General features: G+C 43.9%; 2 protein-coding genes across 2 annotated transcripts in view; one reads left to right on the plus strand and one right to left on the minus strand.

Annotated features, from left to right (window-relative positions):
• The window catches only part of PPA2 (inorganic pyrophosphatase 2), a 34,660-nt gene extending 26,606 nt beyond the window's left edge, over positions 1-8,054 (minus strand). The window contains exons 1-3 of the mRNA XM_030947640.1: positions 7,894-8,054; positions 6,180-6,244; positions 4,471-4,515 (exon numbers count right to left, since the gene is read on the minus strand). Of these exons, the coding sequence (XP_030803500.1) occupies positions 4,471-4,515; positions 6,180-6,244; positions 7,894-8,023 (240 nt within the window). The 5' untranslated portion in view covers positions 8,024-8,054. The remainder of the gene's footprint in view (positions 1-4,470; positions 4,516-6,179; positions 6,245-7,893) is intronic.
• Positions 8,055-17,043: 8,989 nt separating this feature from the next.
• Positions 17,044-25,780, plus strand: part of ARHGEF38 (Rho guanine nucleotide exchange factor 38) — a 36,009-nt gene continuing 27,272 nt past the window's right edge. The window contains exon 1 of the mRNA XM_030947987.1: positions 17,044-17,233. Coding sequence (XP_030803847.1) covers positions 17,047-17,233 — 187 coding nt within the window. The 5' untranslated portion in view covers positions 17,044-17,046. The remainder of the gene's footprint in view (positions 17,234-25,780) is intronic.

A 25,780-nucleotide genomic window follows, 5' to 3' on the forward strand; every position in this document is an offset into this window, starting at 1 on the left:
GGGAAGGGTTTTGAATAGGTATGATTTTGCTCAAGGGTTACAACCCTTAATGCTCAGCTTGGAAGGTTCAGATAATTTGAGGCAGAAGTGGAGTAACCTCTACAGACTGCAATTTGCCATCACCATGCATGACAAGAGATATGCTAAAGCTTACAGTTACTTTGCTAGTTTTTTATAGTAGAATGCTTTAAAAAATCTAAAAGCACTAGAGGTAGCATTTGAGGGCTGTTGACTCTTTGTCATAGAGAAGTTCTGAGTCCAGAAGAAAGAGAGAAGAAAAAGCAGCTATCATTTCCTTTTTTTTCTGTCTGCTCATTTACAATCTGGCAGGGATTCTCATCAGCCATCAACTGAACATGGCAGCATGTACCTGAGGACTAACAAGAATGAAAATCATAAGCTGCAGTCTGGCAGTAGTGTGAACAAAGGGCGATGTTTAAAAGGAAGAAGGCAAATAAAAGAAAAAAAGAGGAAAAAAGAAGCTAAATATGGACTGTCATTAAATATATCCAGAAATAACTGGAGTTGGACTTCCTTATCAAATAAATAGCCATGTTATAAGCATTCCCAATGTAACACTTGCTATAAGATATTTGCCAATTAAAACAACAAACCAGATGCCAGCAGCATCTGGACACCAAAGAGAAAGTGGAACTTCTCCAACATAAATTAACATGCCACATAGCAAAAGAGGAATGCAATGTCCAGCATAAACACAGAGTGCCTGCAGTATCTTCACAGTGTACTTCCCTCCTGTTATACTGGAAAGGGAATCACAAACACCAGGGAGGTACAGTAGGTTTTACACACAGGAATCTCACTGGTGTCAGGCACATTCTCTGATAAACCAGTTATGGGACACATTCACCTGCAAAACTATGCCATGTACAACCCTGACATGGATAAATATGAACCCCTGGTTTTCTCAAGTTTAGGGAATCATTCATTTGAAGTTAAATTGGATCAAATAATTGATGTAACTTTCTCAGTAAATCAACAATACTCTGGGTGGATTTCAATTGCACTGATGAGTGAAGATTACTTCCACTTCAGCATTTGTTCATCTGTAGGAACACAAAGCAAGGCTGCATCTAATGGACACATCCATAGCAAAAGTCTGTGCAAGTTCAAGCATCAGGGTGAAAGATTCACTGATAACCTAAAATTTGGAACACAAATCCCTGAGCACATAATGGACACATTGTAGTCCACGTCACATATACCGAAAAACTGTCTAACAACACCAAGGACAGTCACAGAGACTGTAGTTAAGGCAGAATACAAAGTCAGCACAAAGTGTGCACCTGTTCTGCACAGAAAATGACGACAGCTTCTCCTTTCCTACAAAGCATACCAACTTTACCAAATGACATCTCTGACACAAGTTTTGAACACTGCTGGAAGCACAAGGTCAGATCACCTATGCAGACTGCATATCACCTCATGAGCCCTTAAATCTCACCTGACTAGTTAATTTATCAGAAGTTTTTGGCTCACAGAAGCATCTCAGCTCAAGTCCACAAGGGCATCCCAGCAATGTGTAATCCACAGGATACAACAAAACAAAAGCTGTCTTGGCTTCCTTCCTATTTTTTTTCAAATGCTCTTGTGAACATCTCCAAGTTAGAGGACTATAATCTCTACATGTTTGGACAGACTCCTCACCAGAGCCAGCATATGAAACGTGTTTCAAGAACACCTGGGTCCTCTGAAAGACACCACATGCAAATACTTCTCCAAAGATATACAATGACAAGTAGATTAGAAACGCTTTCAACTGCAGCAGGGAACAACATGTCATGTTGGCCTTGAAAAGAAAATGATGACCTCTTCAAGCCTTCTTCCTGCCACACAAGGAAGATCATATTCAACAGTCAGGCTCTGACAGTTTTGACTGTAAACCTAGTGGAAACATCCACTTTTCCAGACAGAAATGTGAAACTTTTGAAACCTGTCACAGAGATTTACCTGGGCAGGAGTGGATTCCAAGTGCTTAAGGCAATGCAGGGGTTCAGGCCCCTGAAATTAATAGCAAGCTGCTAGTAATTTTAAGACTGGAGCTGAATATTACTTCTTTCAGCACAGTTTCTACCTCAAAATAACTTCTTTCTTGTCATCAAACAGCCAAAAAACACCTGCAAAAGCAAAAAGGTCAGTTGTCAGCAGCATCTGCAAAGCTAAATTTAACTGAGATTTGGGAAGGTCTAAAATGTTACAAGAAGTGGTTGAACTAGTGAAAACAGTTAATATAGAAAGTCGAAAGTATTTCCCTTAGAAACTACAAACTGAAGCTGCAAAACAGCTGACAGAGACTTGTAGGATGTATGCTCTCTATCCTACAAACGCTGAAAGCTGAAACTCCTCTAACTTTGAGACCTTTTCTGACATCAGGAACACCAAGGACAATTAAAAGTAGATTAGACTGACTAAAGAGACTCTTCCAAAATTATCTTCGTTTTCCTAGCTAGACTGCCATCTGATAAACACCAGTTCAGCATGATTTAACAAACTTCATTTAATTTAACTCTTTAAGAGGGCTTGCTTTTGTCTGGAGTAACAAATAACTGCCACCCTAAAAGCATAAGTTTCAAAGATGCGTTTCCAGGACAAGAAGAACTATCACTTTCGAATTCTGGTCAAATTCAGTGAAGGATCAAATGAGTAACAGGTATCAACAGCAGCTTTTGCATTCCTAGACAAGAACAAGGAGTCCAGGGCTTCAAAGGTCTTCTGAAATCAGTACATGACATTAAACCCCTCATTTTCCCTTTATTCCCTGATTAAGCTACGCTTTCCCTGCATACAAGCACACAAGGATGCATCTCTCATCAGGCAAGGTGAGGAGAGCTGCTGAAGAGCCCAGTGTAAGAAGAAACTGCTTTCCAGAACACAAAGATCCCCCTATTTTCTCTCTCCTCCCCAAATCCCTAAGATCATGATGAAAAAGGTGCTCTCACATTTCACCATTTAAGTATGTTTGGGAAGCTTACAGCCTGCACATCTATTTGCCTAATTGTATCAAAAGCCTGCTAGGATTGAAATAGACATTTGCCTTTGCTCATTTTCTGTAGCTCTATTAAACCACAGTCCAGAGCTGTCTCACAGCAGGAATTATGTGAAGCAGCTCTGGAGGCTACACTGGCCAAGGAAGCAAGAGCTGCTCAGCCTCACTGGCATTCTACCCCTCTTTCCACAGGCTACTAGAAACATGGTTTTCAACAAGATACCATGCTTCTCACAGCACAGACAAATGGAGTTTTGAACAATTTCAGATTCTGCATGAAATGTCTTTGCACCAGTAAGTACTTATAAGACACAGAACACTTGACTTGCCAGCAGGAGCTGTAAATAAGAGTTGATGTTGCAAGACAATGATTTTTGATAAAAGTCTACTGGCACATACTCTATCTCCTGAATAGCTCCTCTTTAAGGCATGATTCTACAACTACTAAACAGTACCTAAATGGGTATCAAGCTACAGGAAATCTAAAAAGCCTTACTTAGGCATTGTAGCTTGAATGAATTACAGAGCATAGGGAGAGGAAACAAATAGTGCAGAACTGTGTGGGGACTGCTGTACAGCACAAGAACCAGTGCACCACACACTGGCTGCAAAACTATGAGAACCCAGACAGTTAGGGCTGTTCTTTCACATCAGATGGGTAGCTACAGTTTTGCAATATGACTGGCCAAACAGATAGGAAAAGATAAGGATTGGAACACACACCTGCCCACCCACATATAATGGCCTTAAAACATAGTTTGGCTCATTTTTTTTCTATCACATTCTTTTACTAAGTTTTAGATGAGCCTATGCCAGGCAAAGCACAGCAAAATGTGTTATATTTTGGAAAAGACACTTGAATAAACAAATCTTGTTTCAAAGTAGAAGCCTGAGCAGACCTTCCATATTTTCTAGGCTTCTATCAGCCTCAACTTCAGTGCTGGATAATGCTGAACCATTAGCAGATGTGGTTTTTCTCCCTTTGGGCTTCCCAGCTGAGTACAGAAAACAATATAACCTCAGTTCTAAAAAGCAGATCCTCAGTATAATTTCTGCCCTAACATACTTAGGATTTTTGAAGTTCTGTATATAAACTAAAGATTATCCACAGTCAGAGAATAATGAATATTTCATTAAGGGAGGTTTTACTGCAAATATTTCTGAACATAATAGCAAAAAAGGTAACACATCTACACTGCAAAAGTCATAACAAACCTTTGAAAGACTGGCATAAGTGTTTGCCTTTGAGAACATCTTGATCAATAAAGGAATTCTGACATTTCTGGCCCATTCAAAGAGAAGAACATTAAATCTCTTTAAGTCTTCTCCTAAAAGACTTGCATTTGAAGATATGTCAACTATACTCAGCGACAGCAAGTTCACTTTGCAGAAAAGTGATGTTGGAAAGGAAATAGAGGAAATAGTTGAAAAAAAAAAAAAAAAAACAAGAAAAAACTTAGCAGTACCTCAGATCCAGTAGTCTTTGACCTCTTTGCAGGAATCTCTTTATCCTATAGGGAAAGAGTGAAGTAAAGACGTATATAAAGAACACTAGAAAGCAACACTGTATTCACATAAATACAGGCAACAGTACTTTGCAATGCAATTGAAACAACCCTTTGTGAGCACAAAGGCCTAAATTATAACTTTTAAAAGTAAGTAGTCAGTTCTGTTTCATTGTGAAATTCTAACCTTCGAGACATTAACAAAGGAAGATAAAAAATGTACAAGGACACATTTACTTTCTCCCAGCTACCAAGAAATTTAAGAAGCAATTTAGGCCTGTACTCAACTGATCAAAACCAGTCATCCTTCTGTATAGTTGAAGAAGCAAAAACCAATCCAAAATAAACAAAACCAGTACAAAAAATAAGGCTGGACTTATCCATCATAAAGTCCATAAATCTTAGACAATGGGATGGAAAGAGTCTAGCATACATCCTTAAGTCATCCTCCTGCAAACAAGGCAAAATTAACAGAGACCCTAACCATGACTTCCCTTCTTGCTCACCCTTCAGGCCCTATGTTGGGTAGAATCCTATTTCCCCACTCACACACCAAAATGAAAGTTTCTCCACACTGATCAGACACCGCTGTACTCTAATTTAACCTACTGGCAAAATCACAGGCTATAAGCTACTCCCACAAACTTTTAACTTTAGGTGCAGGGACAGCAAGGCCTCTGGGAACACGTGATGAAAATGCCTATTGCTTTTCCAGCATGAACTGAACATGGCATCTTAATAATGATACTCTGAATGGCCTGCTTCTCCCACTGACAAGCACTAGGGTCTGCTGATCAAAAAGGTTTCATTCAGATTTCTAATCTCTTGGATTTAATAATTTAAGAGATTGGTTCATCAGTTCAGGAGTCTCCATCTGAACATGTTCAAACTACTGACCTTTTGCACCACTCATATCACCCACAGAGACTCAGCAACAAAACAAGAAAACGACTAAAACTCCCCCAGCCTGTTTGTGTCACAAGCACCCTGTGATAAGCAAGCCTCAGCCTAAACCAAAGACTGGCAGTTCTCCCATCAGTGACAGACTAAACAGCCGTTTCATTATTGCTGTAATGAAACCCCAGGGAGGGTGGCTAACAAGACGTGACAGTGCTCAGCTGCACCTCGCGCACTGCGAATCTCCAAAGGTGTGATTACCACTTCTCCCCTGGGCATTGCTGCTGCCTTCCAATTCTAATGCTCCTTTTGGGAATTAAAGACATACACCATAACTTATGCAAGTGTGTGCTGTACATCCACGACAAAGAAATGTACACTTTTAATGGCAGGTGTAGAAAACTGCTAATTCAAAAAGAATAACAGCAGAAAATTAATTCAAGCACAAACCTAAACACAGAGAATTATCACAAGACACAGTGAGGGTTCTCCTGCCCTCAATCACTTAGGGACTTAAAGAGACACCTAGGCTTGTATAAACAGCAATGATTATGTTTCACTGCAAGTTACTAAACTTAGCAGAGAAAATTTGGTGTAGTCATTGTGCCTGTGTTACATAAGGCATCAGTCTGGGTTAGCGTGGCCCTTTCTGGCACTATACATTTCTCTGTTGATTACCAAAAAAAAAAAGCTTTTAAAACCTGCACTTCTATCTAAAGAACAAAACTATTAGCATTGTGAAATTAATCATGTTTCAAGGCTTAAAAACATACCTCTTTAGGTCCAGCAAACAAGGGAATGTCATGGAATGGGGAAATATATTTACCATCTGCATTCTCTGAAAGACAAAACAAAGTAGCATTGCAAACCTAAAGATATGGCATAAGATGTTGGTGTTGCTAAACATCGCACAATACAGAAATGTATATATGCTATGATTGTGCATCAGTTAAACTTTTCTGAAGTTCAATTTCAAGCATGTACCGACAAGGAGGACAAAGAATTTGAGTGTTCTGACAAGGAATTACTAGAATCAAAGTTATTGCTTTAGAATTCAACACTATGCTTCTCTTCTACCTGGCAATACAAGCTATACAAGGATGAGAAGATTCTTTCATTCTTTTCTACTCCCTGGCCATACACAACCATTAACAAATCAAAAAAAAACCAAACCCAAAGGAACCTCATTTCCATCAGTGGTAAGTGAATTCATCTGGATTTCTAGCAATGTTGCCCCTGTGATATCACTGTATTTCTAATAAACAGTTTCATGACCACAAATCCCCAATATAACAGGCCAAATTCTGATCAAGAGTAAGTGAGGGATGGGAAAATTGTTCTAAGCCCTCGATATGAAACACCACACCTTGAAACCACCAGAAATTGATCTTAACTTAGTGGGGGCCCAATCTGCACCTCAGCCTTGCCCCCACTCTAGAAAGAAACTAATTTCACTGGAGTGTATGTTTAAGTTTTTTAAGTCCAAGTATCACATCAAAAGAGTGCAAACACTAATTCAAATCCCAAGGAATTTCTCCTCTGCTAGCACCCCTATTCATAGTAAAGGAAAAAGTAGACAAGGCACTTCACTCAGCTTTGGACTTTTGACCACCTCAGCAAAGAAGAGTAAATGGAGCTGATGTGCCATTCCTAGAAACCTCTCAGATGTTGCTCCCAAACAAAACAAAATTTAGTGGTAGGTTGTTTATTCCCACCAAATAAAGTGACTTTCTCTAGACGATGTCCTGCACTGGCAGCCCCATGAATGAGCACAAGGGAGCTCTGGCAGCGCTGCCAAGCGGGCACACGCCGCCTCCGCTTCTCCCACACAGCAGACGTCAGAGTTGACTGTAGGTCAATGGACCAGAAACGTACAAACCCACTGCGATAGGACTGGCACACAAACAAGACAACACTGTTACGAAAATGCGTAATACTGAGCACGGCACACCCTCAGCTCTCGCTGGGTCTTGAGACGCCTCCTGGAGCCCTGCCCGTGCCCTCGCACTGCCGCTTGCCAGCCCCGCTCGGGGCCAGAGCCCCACGATTTGGATGCCAGCCTCCCGCCTCGGTGACGTGTCTGGTGGGAGGGAGGGCTGCCCTGCTCACCAGGGACAGGCTGGGCTGCCACACCCCGGAGCCTCTCACAGCTGTCCCTGGGGTGCCGCAGGCCCCGTGGCCAAGCTGCCGCTACACGGCACCGCTTCATCGCCGGCGTCCTCCGGGGCTCAGCAAGGGCACGGCTTGGCCGGGGCTAAGCAGGGCCAGCATCCCCTCCAAAAGCCGGGATGTCTACTCGCAGTGAGGATCTGCCCTCACTCTCTACAAAAACACTGCTCTCCCCCTGCAGCGGCGGGAAGGCTCGGGGGCGATACCTCAGCCAGCCCGAGGAGCCGCCGCGGGCGCGGGGAACCGCCGCCGCCACCTCCGTGCGCCCCGCGGGCGGGGGAAGGAAGGGGTTTATGGAGTCCGGGGACTGCTACTTACTAAAGTAGAGGCGGTAATCGGGCGAGTTGGGCCGGCCCCGCTGTTCCGTGCTGTAGCGGGACATGGCGCCCAGGCGCCCCCACCCCCGCGCCGCCAGCAGCAGCCGCGACAGCCCCGGCGGCGCTCGCATGATGGCGGCGGCCGCGCGCCGCCTTCCCTCCCCTTCCTGCGGCAGCCGCCGCGCCGGCCCTGCCCCGCCTGCTGAGGCCTCGGCCGGGCCCAGGGCAACGCCGCCGGGAAAGAGAGAGACGCTGGGGCTGCACAGCCTCCACCGGCTTGAAATTAATAGTAAGGAAAGGCAGCCCCTCCTTGAGACGGTAGGTGACCGCAGCAGGAGCCGGGCAAGCTGGGTAGCCCGGGTGTACCCAGGCTGGGTGCTCGCTGGGCACCAGCACTGCCACAAAGGGGGATGCCGAGAGCATGGAGCCAGGCTCTTCTCGGTGATGCCAAGCACTAGGACGCGAGGGAGTGAGCAGAAACTGACACACAGGAAGTCCCACTGAACTTACACTAGAGCGGGAGATTTTCGTGATGGCCTTATACTGTTCCCCCATGAGCACCTCTGAAATGTGTCATTTGGACCTCTGGACCTTTCGAAGAGCTGTATTCTAGTGTGTGGATTTCCCATTAAAAGAAGCCTCTGGGAGGGAAAAAAAGCTATGATCTCCTCTGATTTGTGCCACTGCTTGCTGCATTTGTGACAATAGACATCTCCAGGAGAGCAGAGAGGCGATTTTGCAGGGCCATTGCCCACTTCTGCAGAAGCTACAAAATAGTACTTCATATTTCATCTGAGGAGCTGGCATCTGAGTTCACCAAATGCAAGGTTTTCAGGGGTAATCTCCTGAACTGAGCATGTAGGGGTGAAATTCTTCATAGAATCATAGACCTGGGGGGAAGAGTCCTTAAAGATCATGTAGTTCCTCCTTGCCATGGACAGGGACACCTTTTACTAGACCAGGTTGCTCAGAGCTCCATCCAACCTGGCAATGAATACTTCCAGGGATGGGGCGTCCACAACCTCTCTGGCAGCCTGTTCCAGTGTCTCACCACCCTCACAGTAAAGAATTTCTTTGTTATATCTAATCCCAGACATACTCTCTTTCAGTCTGAAGCCATTCCCCCTTGTCCCATCATTACATACTCTTGTAAGAAGTCCCACTCCATCTTTCTACTAGGCTCCCCTCAGATACCAGCAGCTCTCTGTAGTTCTAAGTCTTTTAAGTTTGTCTAGAGGGCAAACAATCTGTTTTTCATGTGGAGTAATTAAAAAAAGGAAAAACCTATATAACTTTTTTTTTTTCTATTATAATAAAATCCATTATGTGCTTTCTTTGAGTTGGCCTGCTGCTGAAATGGGCGAGGTTAAAAGGAAACACGTGCCATAGGCCTAGCATTCCGCCTCTGCTTAGTTCTGAGGAGTCTGGATTTCATTTATGGAAGGTCAGAACCTTTGAAAATCACTTACTGAGAATACACACAGGATTTTTTACACTTGCAAGGCTGACAGATGTGTGTAAGGTTATTCTAGTAGGAGTCCAATTCATATTTATTTTCCTCTACCAGCTGGAAAGTGAAACACACTGCAGTGTCCAGGAGTTCTGGTAAGATGCGCAAAGTCTGAGCACAGAGTTCTCCTTTGCCTTGTGTTGTGAATGTGGTGTTACCTAAAATTCTCTCATCTGTAATGGGAAATCAGCTGTGAAGCACTTCGAATTTATGAAATATAAACGAGTTTCAGTGCAGGTGCTGTTTAGATGCATAAATAAATGCCATCATGTTACCTAGCAAGGGTACATGATACAGCAGAAAACCACACTGACACCCTGCTAATGCTACCAGAGCAGAGAACATGATGCTTTAGTACTCTAAGGTATCCGAAATATCCTAGTACTGCAGAAATATTAATCCTTTAAATAGGTTTGATTGTATTTTTCAGTATTGTGCATTATATTTCACAGAATACAGCTGAAATATACCAATACTCCTCAAGCCATATTTGGGTAAGACCAGCTCCCTGGTTAGAATAAATTTACCTACCATCCTTCAAATCAATGTTTTGGTTCCAGTATTTACCTTGAGCAAATTCTCCAGTATTACCAAGTCTTTTAGTGCCAAGGGATTTTTTCACATTCATTCCCAAGCATTTTGCACCTAGCTCCTTCCCTATCATTCCAATTGGGCCAGCAAAAAGCATTTATAGGACTGATCCCGTTCATCGACCTTGTAACAGCTCCTGCTGAAAAACAATGAAAATATTGCTATTTATTTCAATGGAATTAGAGCCAGGTCCTTAAGACTTAAGTAGAACCTACATGGTGCTTAGGTTTTATGCTTGCCCTCTGCACAGGGGTGAATCTCATTCCAGCAAAATGCCACTGGAGTATAGCAAAAACTCAGCAGCAATATAACCATCTAAGCCTGAAGGACATCCTTATTTTAAAAGTTTGTACTCTTCAGTGTACATTTACATGGATTTTAGATGAATTTGTATATACACACATAAATGTTTAAAAATTAATATTTTGTCCATTAAAATGCTGTGCAAATTAAATGCAGAAAATATTATCTATGTTAGAATTTAAGGAATCCCATCCTCCTGAAGGAAAATAATTTTCATCTTTTCACCTAATAAAGCTTTGAAAAATTTCATTAGTATGACTACATGCTATTTCAGTGCATTTGCTCTTGGCTGGTGATCACATCATTATCATTAAATTTTGCTGTAATAGAAGTTCTATCTCCATGGCTTATAAAACCGTTAATCTGAAGGAATCAATTCCTGCCAGCCTTCTGTTTTGCTGCTACCTGTGTGCAGAAGTCACAGCCAGGATTCCTCCCTGCACAGCTACCTTGGTGGAACAGGTCATTCCCTGGGCTTGCTGGCCAGTGCTCTCTCATTCAGCCAACACCATCTTCCCCACCTGCCAATGGATCAGCTGGAACCAGTGCTCCCTAGGGCAGGTGAAGCCAGACAAGGCTAGCTGAGGTAGTTTAGGGACTTTGGGCTAAGTTATTCAGGCTGCTTTTGAGCCAAAGCAAGTTCAGGGCCATGAACAACTCCTGCAGATCTTTGCACTGACAGTCCTCAGCAGGAGAAGGATGACAAATCATTGGAGTGGGTGACCTCTTTCATCGGCACAGCTGGATTTGGCAGAGGATGTCTAGAGAGGATGTCTACAAGCAGCCAAGTCACATATGGATTTGTATATTGCTCACTGATGGATGCCTGAGTCATCTAACTGAAAGGAATCATTGTGTATTTCAGTAACTAGAATTAGGTTTATCAAGTTACACTACTTTCCATCTCAATGTGAATATTGAGGCTCCTATCCCAAAGACACTACCTTGGGTCACACTGTGAACCCTTGTTTTGTAGCAGTGAACTCACTTCTGTAACCCTATTGCTTTAAAGAGATTGATCTGTATTTATGCAAAATTTGGATTTAGTCATAATACTCATTACTGTTAGGAAGATTTTACGTTTACACCCTGGTTTTCCCCCGAATAAATTGTTTGTCTGAGCTGTTTTGTCTAAGCTGTTTGTTTCTTTTTTAACCATGCTTTTTTTTAGGCTCCCCTGTGAAGTGTGTTAGATTTGCTTGCCACACTTTACTTCTCTGGACCTCTGCCTAGAAAGTGATTTGCCTATCAAGAGGCCAGGACACCACGACTGACTCTAGTTTTGTCAGATATGTCCATTTCTTCCCTCCTAGGCATCTGTACTGAGTTAATTTTAAGCTCTGTGAACCAAGGATTTTCAGCCTACCCTATCTCCCATTAAAATTGTTTGTGAATATGAACTGAAGCTTAATTTTTTTTTAAGACTCTTATCTTTGTTACTCCAAGGCAACTCCTCCATCACAAAACAAAAGTCACCAAATAGTATTCTCTCTGGTTCATTCTTTCATTCATTCTTTCACAAATGATCACAAACAGGAACATGGAGAAAAAGAAAAAAAGGGCTCCAGTTCAGCTATAAAGATACTGTCTGGAAATATAAAATTTTAGTGTGAAGCTGTAAATCTGTAATGATTCAAAATAGAGACCTAGAAGGAAAATCTTTCCAGTTGCTCATGATGGTCCATTTTTAGGTTCCATTCCTCTCTTGATTTGTGAATTGCCAGACATAAGGTTCTCAAAGAATTCCACAGAAAATATTTCATCTTGGTAATTTCTATGCCATCTTATTTTATGTTGAAACACACCAGTAATGAAGAATCATCTTCCTGTTCTTTTGCCTATGCCTCGCTCTCTTGCTTGTCTTTCCTCATTAGCTTTGATAGCACAGTGCCATCTACTTGATCAACAGAGTCAGGTTATTTTCCTTAGAAAATTGCACGGCTGTAACACTGAAGAAATCAAAGGGCTGCTCGGTTTCCTGGCAAGTTTTCTCTCCTTCTCACCTCCCAGCCCTTTCAAAGCAGCACTGCCCTTAGATGTCCCCCTTTGGGAGCTGGCCCAGCTCCAAGCCTATCAGACCTACACAAAGCCCTGGCTGGATAGCGACAGATCCACAGCGCTGCAAGGACAATTCAAGCCCTGCCGACCCTTTTCTCAGCATCCCTTCTTCTCTCTGGCAGGTGTTTCAATTTGAGAGATGGGTCCCCCTCTGTAGGCAGAAAACACGTCAGCCTTTTGTGTGTGTAAACTGGAGCAGAGGCTTTGTTTGGAGTAAGAAAGCATCACAGCAGTCAGAGGAGATAGATTGCATATCTTGAAAGGTTGAGCCATCCCTTCTTAGAAATATCCACAGCCTAGCCTGAGCCCCAGCAGGCATGTACTTTATGAATTTTTCCTACAAATATTTAGACAAGAAACACTGTAGACAGGGCTAAAAGAAATTATCACTGTGCACTTACTTCTAAAGACCTGTTTCTCTACAGGAATCACCAGTCTGGCAAGATCAACAGTAGGAGTGAAGGTGAGACTGCCACACTAACTTTTCACCTACAAGACAGGCTTTTTTCTCTTTTTGTACTATTGAAAGGTGTTTGAAGTTTTTTCCTATGTATATTTCAAAGTAATTTTGATTCATTCATTGTGAAAAATCAGCATGTAGACTCCAGTTTTACCTGTCCTAAGCCTTATCTTTTTATTGCTTTTTTCCTCACCTGTCATGCTGTTCTTATCTTACCAGTACTGTTGCAAACAGGTAGAGTGTACGTACCAGCCACTTTCCTGTGCTCAAAGTCCTCGATGGGCCTTACACTGGATTGTTCTTATCAAAGCCTCCACGTTTTGTCCTTCAGAAGACATCTTTGCTATGACATGTGCATACAGGGTGAGTGACAAAATACAGGCTTGCTTTTATTTGCACCGAGGCTTCTCTGTATGGAGATGGGGAGCTACAGAGACATCTGCACCCTTTGCTGTCATGCTCCACCGGTGGGGAAGGTAGGACAGCTTTCTGCAGCAGTACCATGGTACCTTTCTGCTTCTCCACTGCCTGTCAAATGTGATGTCTTTACATAGGTGAAACTGGCAAAGTCACTCTCAGTCTCTCTGCGACTTTCCTTGGTGTCTGAGCTGGCCATTGCAGTGAGCAAACTTGGAAATGCCAATCCCATGCCATTGCCACAGGACTCCAGCAGTGATCTGTGCATCCACTCAAAGGGAACAGGCATGGCAGGCAACCCACACCGGTATTTTTTGTGTAAGTTCTGGGAACCTGAGTTATAAAGAAATCTGTAACAGCTGTGAGGTATGACAAGAAAACAAATAACTATTTGCTTACTTAATGGCCATCAGTCTTTATGGCTCTTCTGGTTCATTTATAGCTCAGGACTGAGATAAAGGTTGGCATTGACCATACAACAATCAGCTCTTGTATGTGGCCAATACAGTTGCTGGGGAACACAATGCCAATATTTTCTGTGTTGACACCAGCACCTGTTCTGTTTCTTAAGCAGGGTGGCTTCTGTGCAAATAACTCTTGTGAGTGTTTGCATCAACTGGATTCCAGTTTGCTCTGTGGAATTGAGCATAACAGAGTAGTAAAAGAGATTTCCACATTCATTGAAAAAGAGCATCTTGTCCATGTAGATACCATATATTCCTCTTATGGACTAGTGACTTTGGTACTGTTTTCCCATCAGTTGCTAATGGGGCCAAAAGAGAGCAGGAATAATTTGAAGTTGAGAGAGGGTTGCTCATACTGTTGTGAGTGGCAGTGAATGCTTCACACACAGTTCTGACCAGTGCTTTCTGTGGCATTTTGTTATAGTCAGTAAAGATCAGCAAACGGTAATAAGAGTTTATAGGGGATCTTGCTCAAAAGCACATCTGATTGTTTTTCTGTAATCCCTCTGCTGATTGCACAGGCATAGCCCACTGCTGTAAATCCATGATGGGATTTAATGTGATGATGGATACACCTGGTTGTCTCTCAAATCTCCCTCCCTCCAAAGGGGATGAGGAAGCCACCAGTCCTGAATATGTCCCATTCATTTGGAGTGTCACAGAAGATATGATATTTTCAGCCTTTCCTATGTTGGGTGGAACAGAGGAGATATTTTAAGGTTGCAGTAAGTTCTCATCTACATTCTAAACTGTGGTGTAGGCCTGCTTTGGGCTCCTGGCTTTCTCCAAAACAATGCTGCTGGCTAAAGCCATGTAAACCATTCCAAGTACAACAGCAGCAGTAACTACAGGTGGCTTTCCCCATAACAATTTTGTTGCTGAATGAACACATACTTTTTTACCCCTTGTGACTGAGTTGAAGAGGAAGAGGAAGACAACTTTTGCATGTGGGGAGATTGCTGTCGTAATAAACACCTGAGCAAACTTTACTATATCCTGTCTTGGCTGTAACTCTGCACGTGCCAGAACTTACAATGCCAAGAATTCTATTAAGTTTGTTCTCCCACCTTCACTTGGCCGAGATACATTCCCCACTTCTCCCCCAAACCATTTGAATTTAAATAAATATAAGGAAATTTAATCTAAAATTATGGGACCTCTGTTTTCTGAGAAGCATGGCACTGAAATCCTGATGGGGAGAGATACCTTCTCTGGGTAATTTTGGCCTAAGCAACCATCAGCCCTACCCACAGCTGCTCATATGTGCCCTGCGTCATCCCCTGCCTCATGCTGCCACAACAGCTTCCTTAGCTGGATGAGGAACTAATCAGAAGCATAGATCCAGATGGAAAATAGCCCAGGGAAAAGGGGCGAGGGAAGGAGTTTTCTGCCAGATCAGTTCCTCCATCTCATCTCAAATGCGTGTGTTTACACCCTGCAGCAATAATGGGAACAAATTCATCTGGGGAAGGGGGGCAGTCAGGGTGGTGACTGTTTAAACCAGTTTTACCACCCTCGATGAATACCAAGCTATTGCTTCAAATAAAAGCTCCTCCCAAAGTCCCCAGTGTAAGGAAATCATCTGATTGATTTCCCTGACTCCCACTTTAGTCTGTGTAGTACTTGTTGCTAGAGCTTTGATGCTTGTCACAAATGTGTCACCAGTCTGTCCCTGCTTACGCCTCTCCCTGCTGTCACCACTGCTTTGCCTTTCAAGGAAATTTTGTGGTCTGACTTGCAGAATAAAGAGTTTCTTAGGAATTGCAAAGAGGAGGCAGGACGTAACACATGAATTGCCTATATAATATGTGACTTCTCTGTGTGAGCACAAGTCTTCCCAGTATTCCCCTCACCACTTTATTCCTCTGCCAGGCTGTGTTTGGGCCGGACACTTTGTGCAGCACTGGCATGGTGCTGCAATTTGACGTCGTTTATTGCTTAACAGTTTCATAACCTCTTATTTTCGCTACTGGGTAGAAATGAAGGGCTTTGATGAGGAGATTGCATTACAGGACCCGTTTTGTAAAGAAAAACAAAACTGGGAAATGAGGTTCACTACTATGTCTCATCCCAGCTTGTTTTTTACTAGACAGTCCTTCAGGGACATAGCGTGGCAGCGCTAAAGCCAAACGCTCTGCCAGCCTCTGTCAGAGGGACATTCGTTGTGTCCCCTGGAAGATGCTGTGGCAATAATTGTGCGTGAGACTGACACCGATTAGGCTGCACCACGGGGCTCCCACCAGGCATTTCCTGCAGCAGCGAGGGCTGCAGGGTTGGGTATCACAGCAACAGCAGTGATTGTTACTGATGGCTGTTGGGGCTCTTCCCAGGATAAGTCTGGTCCAAGCTTAGATGTCAGCAACTCCTGCTGTTTTGACATGAGCTTGATTAGACTGGCGCTACAGAGGATCACTAGACAGTACATGTGTGCCAGAGGCCATTGCTAACAGACAGGATAATAAATCTCTTCCAGGGGCTAATCCAGAGGTATTATGAGCAGGTGTTTTGGTGTCCACTCCCCTGGCTATCAGAGCCTGGTGGTTGGCTGTGGTATCCTTCACCTTCACAGGCCCTTGGCAGGCTTTCACCTTGGCTTTGGCCCCTCTGTGTGTAGTGTAGAGCGGGACGGAGTCTGGTTTGAGACGAGCATCAGCTCCACGCTGCTTCCTACCTCCCGGAGGGGCTTTCATGTCCTTCTCAGCCCTTTCCTTCATTGTCCTGGGGGATTGGTCGCCTTTCAAACCTGTAGATCCGGAGTTTCCAGCCCAAAAGCTACACCCGTCAGTGGGGCCAGGAGGCTGTCAGATGCAACTTGATACGCAAGGAGCCGGGGTCCTGACCAGGCTGCCGGAGTGAGGGTCGAGTGGGTGCCTGGCCTCCCCTTTCCACTGCCTTGCTCTCCGCTTCCACCTGCCCTGCAGTGCAGAGAGGGAAGGCGTCTGCCGTGCCACGCTCGGGCATCTCCCTGCCAGAGCCGGGAGGAGGCAATTCCCGCTCCTCTGTGCCGGCACCCCGGGCCCTGCGGCGGGGTGAGGAGCGTGCCCTGCAGCAGGGAGAGGGCCGGGGAATGGCTGCGGTTTGGGGCTGGCTCCGAAAGCGGCCCCGCCAGGCGCGTTGCACACAGGGCAGGTGAATGCAAACGCTGCCCGGGGCGGCAGCTTCCCGGGGGTGGAGCTGCTCCGGCACAGGTGGCAGGGCTGAGCCCGGGGCCCTGCGGAGCCTGGCGAGCCCTGCTGCAAACCCAAGCCCAACGCAGCCAGCTTTCACCTGGGCAGAGAGGTCACCCCTGGATATTGAGCTATTGCCCCCCTCCACCACCAGCAGCAGCACGCAAGGCTGTCCGTGGCGAGCATGGACTGTCCGGGGAAGGAAGGCACCGGGGGAAGGAAGAGGAATTTCACCCTGCTAAGGAACAAGCTGTACCTGGGGCAGAGGAGGAGGACGGAGCCCGTGGTGGAGAGCACCACCACCGCCGGGGACCACGGCAACTTGAGGAGGAGTCAGTCCGACAGGACAGAGTACAGCCAGAAATTGCAAGGTACTGGGGAAGCTTGTTCGGTGCACTGCTGCCAGGGATGCTCTGAGCTGGGCTGGTGTCTCCGTGCCCTCCAGGCTGCAGCCTTCAGATAAAGAAGGGAATGGCAGGCTCTGCCCCCCAACACCCATAGCTGGAATGAGCAATGGCCCCTCTCAGCCTTGTCCCCACCTCCAGGCTGAGAGATGTTTCCCCTAATTTTTCTAAATGGTGTTTTGTAGACGGGACACAAAATATAATTGAAGGTTTTGGTGAGTGCCTGTAAAACTCGTATGCAACCAAAATCTTTCTCATTCACCAGAATACATTTGCAACACAAACAGTAATGTGAAAATAGGATGGCTCCATCCTATCTGTCTTTGGCTGTCGCATTAAGCAGGGTATGTGCAAAGTCATTAGAAGCATCAAGGACTTTTTTTTCTCAATTAAAAATATTGTGGTCTGTAAACTGTTGCATAGATTGTACAAGCCTGAACTAAAGTATGTCCAAATACATGTTCAGATGGATATACTGATGAAAATTATACCATTCTGTGATTATGGAGAGAGTTGCTTTTCAAATAACCAAATTGCATATGGACCACAAATTGTAGTAAAGTATGTCAGTACTGGGTTTGTCAATCACAAATTAAATGTGATGCCACAAAATGAGGAAAAGCATGGAGAATGTGAATAGCAATTTCTGGGAGTGCTCTGGAACACCAGCTGATGAATTTCTGTGGGTTTCCAGGGTCTTGAACAACAGGGTTTGAGTATTATTATACTATAAGTGTGTATTACTAATAGCGCTATAACTGCTTAGTGGCAGTCATTCTTGCAACCATAATCCTTTATGAGGAAATAAAATAGAAAAATACTTTGGATCGCTGTATTGTGGTTTTGATGCACTTAATTAGGGAGTAGCATTGCTTCAGAGAGACAATAAAAGCAGAAAATAAAATAATAAGCCTGAAAATAATAGGTTTTCTGTGGGGACTGCATATTCTGAAACAGAGAAGTTCATCAATTGTGCTCTTCCCTCCTCATGATAGCTAATCAATGAGAAGGTGAAAAATACTCAGATAGGTCAGGCCCACGGAATCTGGCAGGGGTGTTTCAGGGCACAGACATGGATGGCTGTGGCAAGCTTATGGCACAAGTCCCATCAAAACAGCAGATTTTAAGTCCTGAATAGGGTTGGCCAGGTGAGGTCAAGGTCATTAGAGAAGTATCCCGCAAAAAGGTGTGAAATCTTTCTGTACTGTGTCAGCCATGTTCAAGCCATGAATGTCTCCTGTTTAAAATCTGAAGCTGAGGAGGTGGGGAAGCCCAGGAAGTCATAGCAGAGCGTGAGGTTATGTTTATGGCAGCAGTCCAAGGAGACAGTAAATCCAGCTTTACAGCTCCTGCCACATGCTGGGACTGCCACGGCCGCCTATTGCAAAGCACAGGCTGGTATCAGCTCACTCTGTTTGCTTGCGTTTGTTTGAGAAAAACAGTGTTGGGTTAAAAAGGTACCTGCAGGCTTTGCATTGGATTAGAAGTTGCCTGTCCTCAGAGTGAAAATAAAAAGGCAGTAGAAATTCCTATAAAGTATATTTGCAGTCGCCATAGAATTGCAGTTGTGTGCCCAGGCCTGGCCTGGATCAAATTTTTCTGAGGAAGATGTGGCTGAATCTGATAAGGATCACGGATCCCGGACCTAATGTGCTGCCTGCCAACACTGACGCTGTGCTGTGGTTGGACACCTTTGTGTTCTGCATTTTTCTCCTAGCACTTGGATGCAAAGCAGCTTACAGCAAGGAAGTGGTTTTGTTGGCACAAAGCTTTTGAGTTTTCCATTCTTGTTACGAAAACCAGCAGCTCTGTTGGTGACAGTTTGTCTGGTGTGTGTCACCCAGTCGGGACTTTCTGATCACCCTAGAGTGGTAAATGCTGTGTAAAAAGATACAAATGGTAATTTGCACTTGCTTCCAATAGGAATTGTGGGAAAAGCTCTGTGTTTAGTTGCCTCTCCCCTCCTGTTAATATGTTCTCTAACACCTAATCTGCAGACCTGGGGTAGGTGTTCGCACAGACAAAGATGTGTAAGCACAGAGATGCAACAGCAGCAAGCCCTGCGGAAGGAAATCTCCCTTAAGTGGGGCGGGTTTCCACAGGGGCCGCAGGACCCTGCTCTGTGCTGGTGGCGGGCAGCCTAGGCAGAGCTCAGGGACCACGGGGTCTTTGCACACCCCGGCGCCTGCATCAGCATTGCAGTACATTTGTGCAGGGTGAAGCACAGGCGAGGCACCTCCCAGACCCTTCCAGCTCCCTGTAGACTCTGAAGGTTTCCCTGAGTAGGAACCGGGCTGTTCCTCCACAGCCATTCCTAGCAGCTCTGAAGTATATGCTCAAAATGCAGCTCGGTGTGGTGGAAATAGAGGCCCCCAAATAAAAGCTGTGAAGAAAACAAAATAAAAAGCCCAAGAGAGCAAGCAGTCAGGCATAAAAACTCGTAAGAATTCAATTTCTGCGCTTGGATTTCTTTTAAGTTTTGTTTTATACAGTAGACCAATGTTTTCTATGAAGAGTGAGAAGGAGCCTTTCTCACTGTAGGTCTCCAGGGTAATCGAGGTGGTTTGTTCTGTCATTCTACAAACAGCAGTGCACAATAGCATTGCCAAAGGTGAAAACTTCTGCAAGCGTTTTTCACTTTAAAATTAAGGATTCGTTAAGACACAAGAAAGCATTTTCATGGTTAATGACAATAGTAGGTCCATCTATTCGATAGCTTATCTGGTGTGAATGGCAGTGCAACATTTCCTGACTTTACTCTTTTTAAAAAGGAAATAAGATGCAAAGTAACTATTATATTCTCAAGGAGCTTGGCAAGCATTCGTGCCTGTACTTCAGCTCATCCTGTGAGATAACCAAATGCCTGCCAGCCCCATTTTAAATAGGGGAAAAGAAGGCGATTGTCATCAAATGCCAGGTTCATGATAAAACCATGCAGTCATTTAGAACTCAGATTACGCTTGCATACTTGGAAGAGTCCAGGAATACCTTGATCATGCCATGTATATTTCTTCCATCAACTGGACATTACTCTGCTGAAGAGGGAAGAGTAGGGTTGAGGAAAGCATTTTCACTAGCATCTGTTGTAGAGATGCAGAAATAATATCAAGGATCATTATAAGAGCTAAGGCAGAGCTCCTGTGACATTTCTATGCATTGCTCTGCTCTACATTCACTAGAAAATTCGGCAAGTATGGTCTTTCAAGAGGAATGAAGAAGTTGCAAAACAAAAAGTGATATTTAGCATCTCTACTTTAAAATGTATTATCTATAGCTGGTTAGCTGGTATGAGTTATCTTTTCTAAAGTGAAAATCCATCAGTAGCAGCTTTAAAAGTAACTATATTAATATTTATGTATTGTATGAATGTTGGGATCAGTCTTTGAATTAACCCAAAGCTTCCACTCTGTGAGTACCTGTGTATTTCGATAAAAGGGGTTTGCTTTATGCAGTTATTGGCACACAAATATTTGCAAGATCAGGGCAGATTAGCATACAGTGTGTCATGGGGATAGATGCTATTGTCTAAAAAGGGCTCACCATGAAAAGGCATTTGAAGCATAGTTCACTGTCTGTTAGGTTTTGGGCAGGTTGCTGGTTTTTTGTTAATAATTATATGCCAAACTTATGCTTGCTGTGAAAAATGAGCTATTGAAAGCAGTGAATTTCCTGAAGGAATCAGAGATCATGTTTTCAGTGCTCAGCGAAACAATTAAAGCCTCAAAAAAGCACCTTGTCTTACAATTATTACATATTAACTCCCTTACAATTTTGGCTGTGAATGGGTCAACTGCCCTGGTAAATGATTTGCACACACTTCAATTTGAAATGCATCAGGGACATACCTGTATTAGATCGTGATTCAAATCACACAGCTGCCACAATACACTGCCCCAGAGCTCATGTCTGAACCCTGAATGCTGTGTGCTTTCTCTGTCTAATGTAGTTATGAGAAATAACTAACTCCAGTAATGATGCAGAAACAAGCAAAATTATACAAACTCTTGGAAAGCTACCATCCCTTGGTGTACAAAAGACCAGACAGAGGCAACTCATCCACCTTTGCTCCATCTCAAGCAGGCACCTTTCTCCATCCTATCCTCCTCCCTGCTTGCAGAGCACACCACTCCTTCCTGCATGGGCTGCCCATGCTGTCAGCTTCTTGCACCTCCCACCATGTGTAAAGATCCCCTGTGCCACTCCCCAGTTCCTTATTTGCTTTGTGCTAGCTTTCTATGGACTACAATGCAGATAATATCTTATTTCACTGCAGAATGTATTGATCCGTAGAGCGGCTGGCTTGCTAAAGTACAATAAGGAGTAAAATTTCAGGTTATTTCCTGACATGCAGGAGATGGCTTGATGAAAAGTCTCCCCTCTGTGCCCTGGGATGAGAAGTCATGATCTAACAAATACTTCTGTTTTCTGCCATGCAGATTTAGGCTCGGGGGATCTAATTCTCTTAACTTGTGCTGTAATAAAGCTGGAGTTATTCCTTGAACTTATTGCAGTGTCTGTCAGGGAAGTGAGCTCATCTTTTCAGAGCAGAATCCATTTTGTGCTGCAGTGTTTGCACAGCACTTAGCACAGCCAAGCCCTGCTGGAGCTGAGGATTCTTAGGAGCTAAGAGTAGAACTGGAAACTGCAGCTGAAGGGAAGACTGGGACACAAGGAGAGTTACACAAGGATCCTCCTCTGAGCATATTAGCAAACATTTTATTAATTGGGATACTTTGCTTTGTGGGCCACAGTTCATACAGCTAATCCATGCCAAATCTTGAGGTGCTTGTGTCCTGGAGGGAGCAGTTCAGGTACAGCCCTTCCTCAGTTCCTGCTCTATCAACATATTAGCTCAGTGCCACAGGGGTGGTGTATTTATACCGGTGTGTGACACCCTGGGAAGGTTTATTTGTAAGTATTGGAGCTAACAATAAGGGCATTCTTCTGTCACTGATGATAAGCTTTCTTCCCTTCCACCACGGTCACATGGGAGCTCTCTGTAGTCCTGTCAGCACACACATAATTAGAGCGGTCTGCTGTCAAGGAATTGAAGAAAGAACCTGCGCATTGAATGTAAATATTCTCTCTACCTTATGGAACAGAAAAATGATCAAAGATTGAATGACCTAATTGCACGGAAGTCTCTGATGCAGATTTTATAAGCAAACCTGTTGCCCAGGAATACAGGTGCAAGGTCATCCTGGTCCTGCAGTGTTTTCTTCCTGGGTTCAGAAAAGGGGCTTTTTGCCTGTGTTACTCACAGCCTGTGCACAGCAAACCCACTCCTGAACAATGCTGCTTCATGGGTCTCTCAGTAAAAGAAAAAAAAAGGTTTTCCTCAAGTCTCTCCCAATATTTTTCTATTTCAATGCCTAACTTGGTCTTCAGTGGCCTCATTTGCACCATGTTTGCACCATATTGTTGCACTGTAAGAACTCTGGTGGGAACTGTAAGGACACCCAATGTGGTCCCTTGCAAAGGGAGGGGCATCTGGAGTAAAACTGTGGTGTGTTATCTAACGTGATGCACTTCATCTGCACATAGAGTCACACTCCATCTTTCCCCACTGCTTGTCCAGTTTCAGGCTCCCTCACTTCCATGGATCCCAGCGTCTCAGTGTCCTGCAGCCTTCCCAGCTCCTGCAGTGGATGCAGGCATGTAGAAAACAGAGCCAGAGCGACAGCATGAGGAAGGAGAGGAAAGCTGCCACGGCAGCAGTCTCTGGACTTGGCTGCCTGCATTTCTTTCCCAAATCCAGCTGATAAAAGTCGGTGTACATTCCCTTGTGTAATTGCTAGGTTATCTGAGGGTAAAGGCTATCTGAGGACTTGCTTTCACAGAGGAATAATTTATCCAGGGTGATACAAAACTCATGTTTAACATGTGAAAACACAGTCATTCTGTAATTTGTTTGCTATACCTTGATAACTTATGCCTTCACCAGTCCCTTGTGCCAGGCAAAATCCTTGTATCTGCACAGTGTGAGTGCACAACTCGCATTGCTTTGGCATCTTTCAAATGCTGCCTAGGTAACAAAAAGATCTCTAAGTCACTCCACGCACCAGCATCTCTGTACTTGTTCCTGTATTCTGTGCTAGTTCCTCTGGATCCACATGGAAAGAACTGGATGGGGAGAAATCTGGAGCCCCACATCAAGAGCAAAAGTAATATCCAATCAGAGCATCTTATCTGGGAGGAAGGATGGATAGAACAGACCTCTTGGAGCTGCTCACTCTCTAGGCATGAAAACCAGGGAGATTTATGCACAGAGATCTTGCAAGCCTGTAATGGCTGCGCCTCCAGTCGCTTGCTGTGGGTCCCTGTAGTGAACTAGCAAAATGTAAAGAATGTTTCTCCATTACCTCTTCAAAGATTAAGGTTTGAAAATTAAAGCATTAACTTACCTTTAACAAAAACTTTAGAAACTGCTTTATTTTAGAAAATGAGGCATCCTGTTGAAAGTTATTCCTAGAGCTTTTAGTTGATACATTAAGCAAGCAGCAGACTTTTGTTACACCAGAGCAGCGAGAAGCAAACTTTTGATACATTAAGCGAGCAAGCAGCAAACTTTTTGATACAGCAGGGAGCCAGCCAATGAACTTTGTGAAGTGGATGTGACCATTGCCTCTTTCAAAACCCTCTAAAAAAAGCAAACACCTAAGCTGTCGCTGGGGGCGTGCGCTGCAAATATCTACCCAGTGCTGGAACCTTTGCTGTCTGTGCTGTTCTTCGCTGTCCTGGCTGCTCCAATGAGGCTGCCCATGCTCCCCACCCCGCTCTGGTCCTGCTGCTGTGGCGCTGCTCCCTTGCTGGGTCACTGGGCTCCTCTGGGAGAGACTTCGTCGGAGAAAGACCCCCTGCACCCGTGCGGATCTCCCCCATCGCACCCTATCAGCCAGCGCTGGACCCATGGTGGTGGTAACCCCTTTCCTGTGCTTCTTGTAATTATTCTGGCATTCTCCTACTCTTCTGATTTTCTCTCTTTCTTCCCTCTTTTATGAAAAATAAAGTCGCATTATCGCTCTGGATCCCAACATTTAACCTCGTTTGTGTTTTAATGTCACTTTCAGGTATGTTTAGAGCCTGGTTCCTTTCTGCAGTTGTGGATTGAGGCAAACCTGCCTCTCCTCCCTTTAAGCAGATTGGAACAGTCCCCCAGTACCTGCTCAGGGCCTAGAAGAGAGCTGCTGCATTTGCACATTGCAAGTTCTGTTCCTCCATGCTCGCACCACATTGTGGCATGTCTCCATCTGGGGGACATCTTTAGACTTCACACTTGCAAGAAATTGTTTTTGTAAGATATGTGGCTTCTTTGTCCTTGTCATCACATAATGAACCTCTTGTTTCGTGCAACTAGAGCTGTGTACTTCAATACACAGTTGAAAAACCTAAGTCATCTCCAAAGGAATGTCCTCCAGAAAGGCAACTCCTGCAGATAGCTGACATCACAAAAGCATTAATTACAAACTTTGCCTTCTACTTTTTATTCTTATGTCTAGTAAAAGTACCAGTTAGTTTTTTGTAAACTGGGCTTAAGATGCAACGGTTGAACAATCTTTTCAATAGACTATTTTTTCATTTTTCTGTACCTGGTATCTCTGAGGACAAATGAGTCAAATTCTTACTGTAGCAGTTAATCCTCAGCGATGTCTTTTCCTGCTAATTCTCTCTTCAACTGCTCCAGGGCTGGTACACATTACCAGGTAGAAATGAGTCTGATTATATTCCAGATATGCTCTCACTGTTTGTGCATTCATTAAACTTGCACTTACTCCACAAGGATTTCAGCAAACTACTAATGTTCTCAAACTGGTCAAAAGCAATCAGCTGAACACGAAATCATACATTTTGGCTGTAATCATCACTTCAAGACCTTCCTGTTGCATTCTGTAGAGACAGATATGCCTGAAATGAAAAAGTGAACATATTGAGTGAAAATGAAAATTATATTACATTTAACTGAAGGAAACATTTATTAAAAAACATGTTTTCTATAAGGAAACAGAATCTAACTGATATTTCTCATGATTACTTCTTCCTGTTGAGAATAATTTTTATTTCCCAGCATTATTATCTATCATGCAATAATGATAATAGATGAGCCCTGACGTAATTCAAGAATCAAATTTGATCAGGGCTATCTAATGACAGAAACTGAAAGAACAGCCTCTCAAGGGATTGTGATTTCCAGCCTGAAGTGAAATACAGTGGCTTTATTTTGCTCATATAATGGCATCCCCTGCCACCAGTATAAAAGGTTAGAAATTTTTTTTATACAGCATCTTGAGTTTACCTTACAATTCCATCCAATATCATAACATCTGTGTCTGAGACAAAACTGCACTTCTGAGATCTTCCTCTCTGTGCCTTCTCAGGACCTGCCCTGAACTCTTCACACACATTTACATGCATGCAAACAGTTTCACACCCATTCTCAAGAAAAATCCTGATTTTGGTGCAGAAGTTAAATAGAAATGGATTGTTCATATGGTTCCTTGTGAATTTATAAATGTG

Source organism: Camarhynchus parvulus, chromosome 4 (genome assembly GCF_901933205.1).
Source record: "Camarhynchus parvulus chromosome 4, STF_HiC, whole genome shotgun sequence".
NCBI classification, from domain to species: Eukaryota; Metazoa; Chordata; class Aves; order Passeriformes; family Thraupidae; genus Camarhynchus; species Camarhynchus parvulus.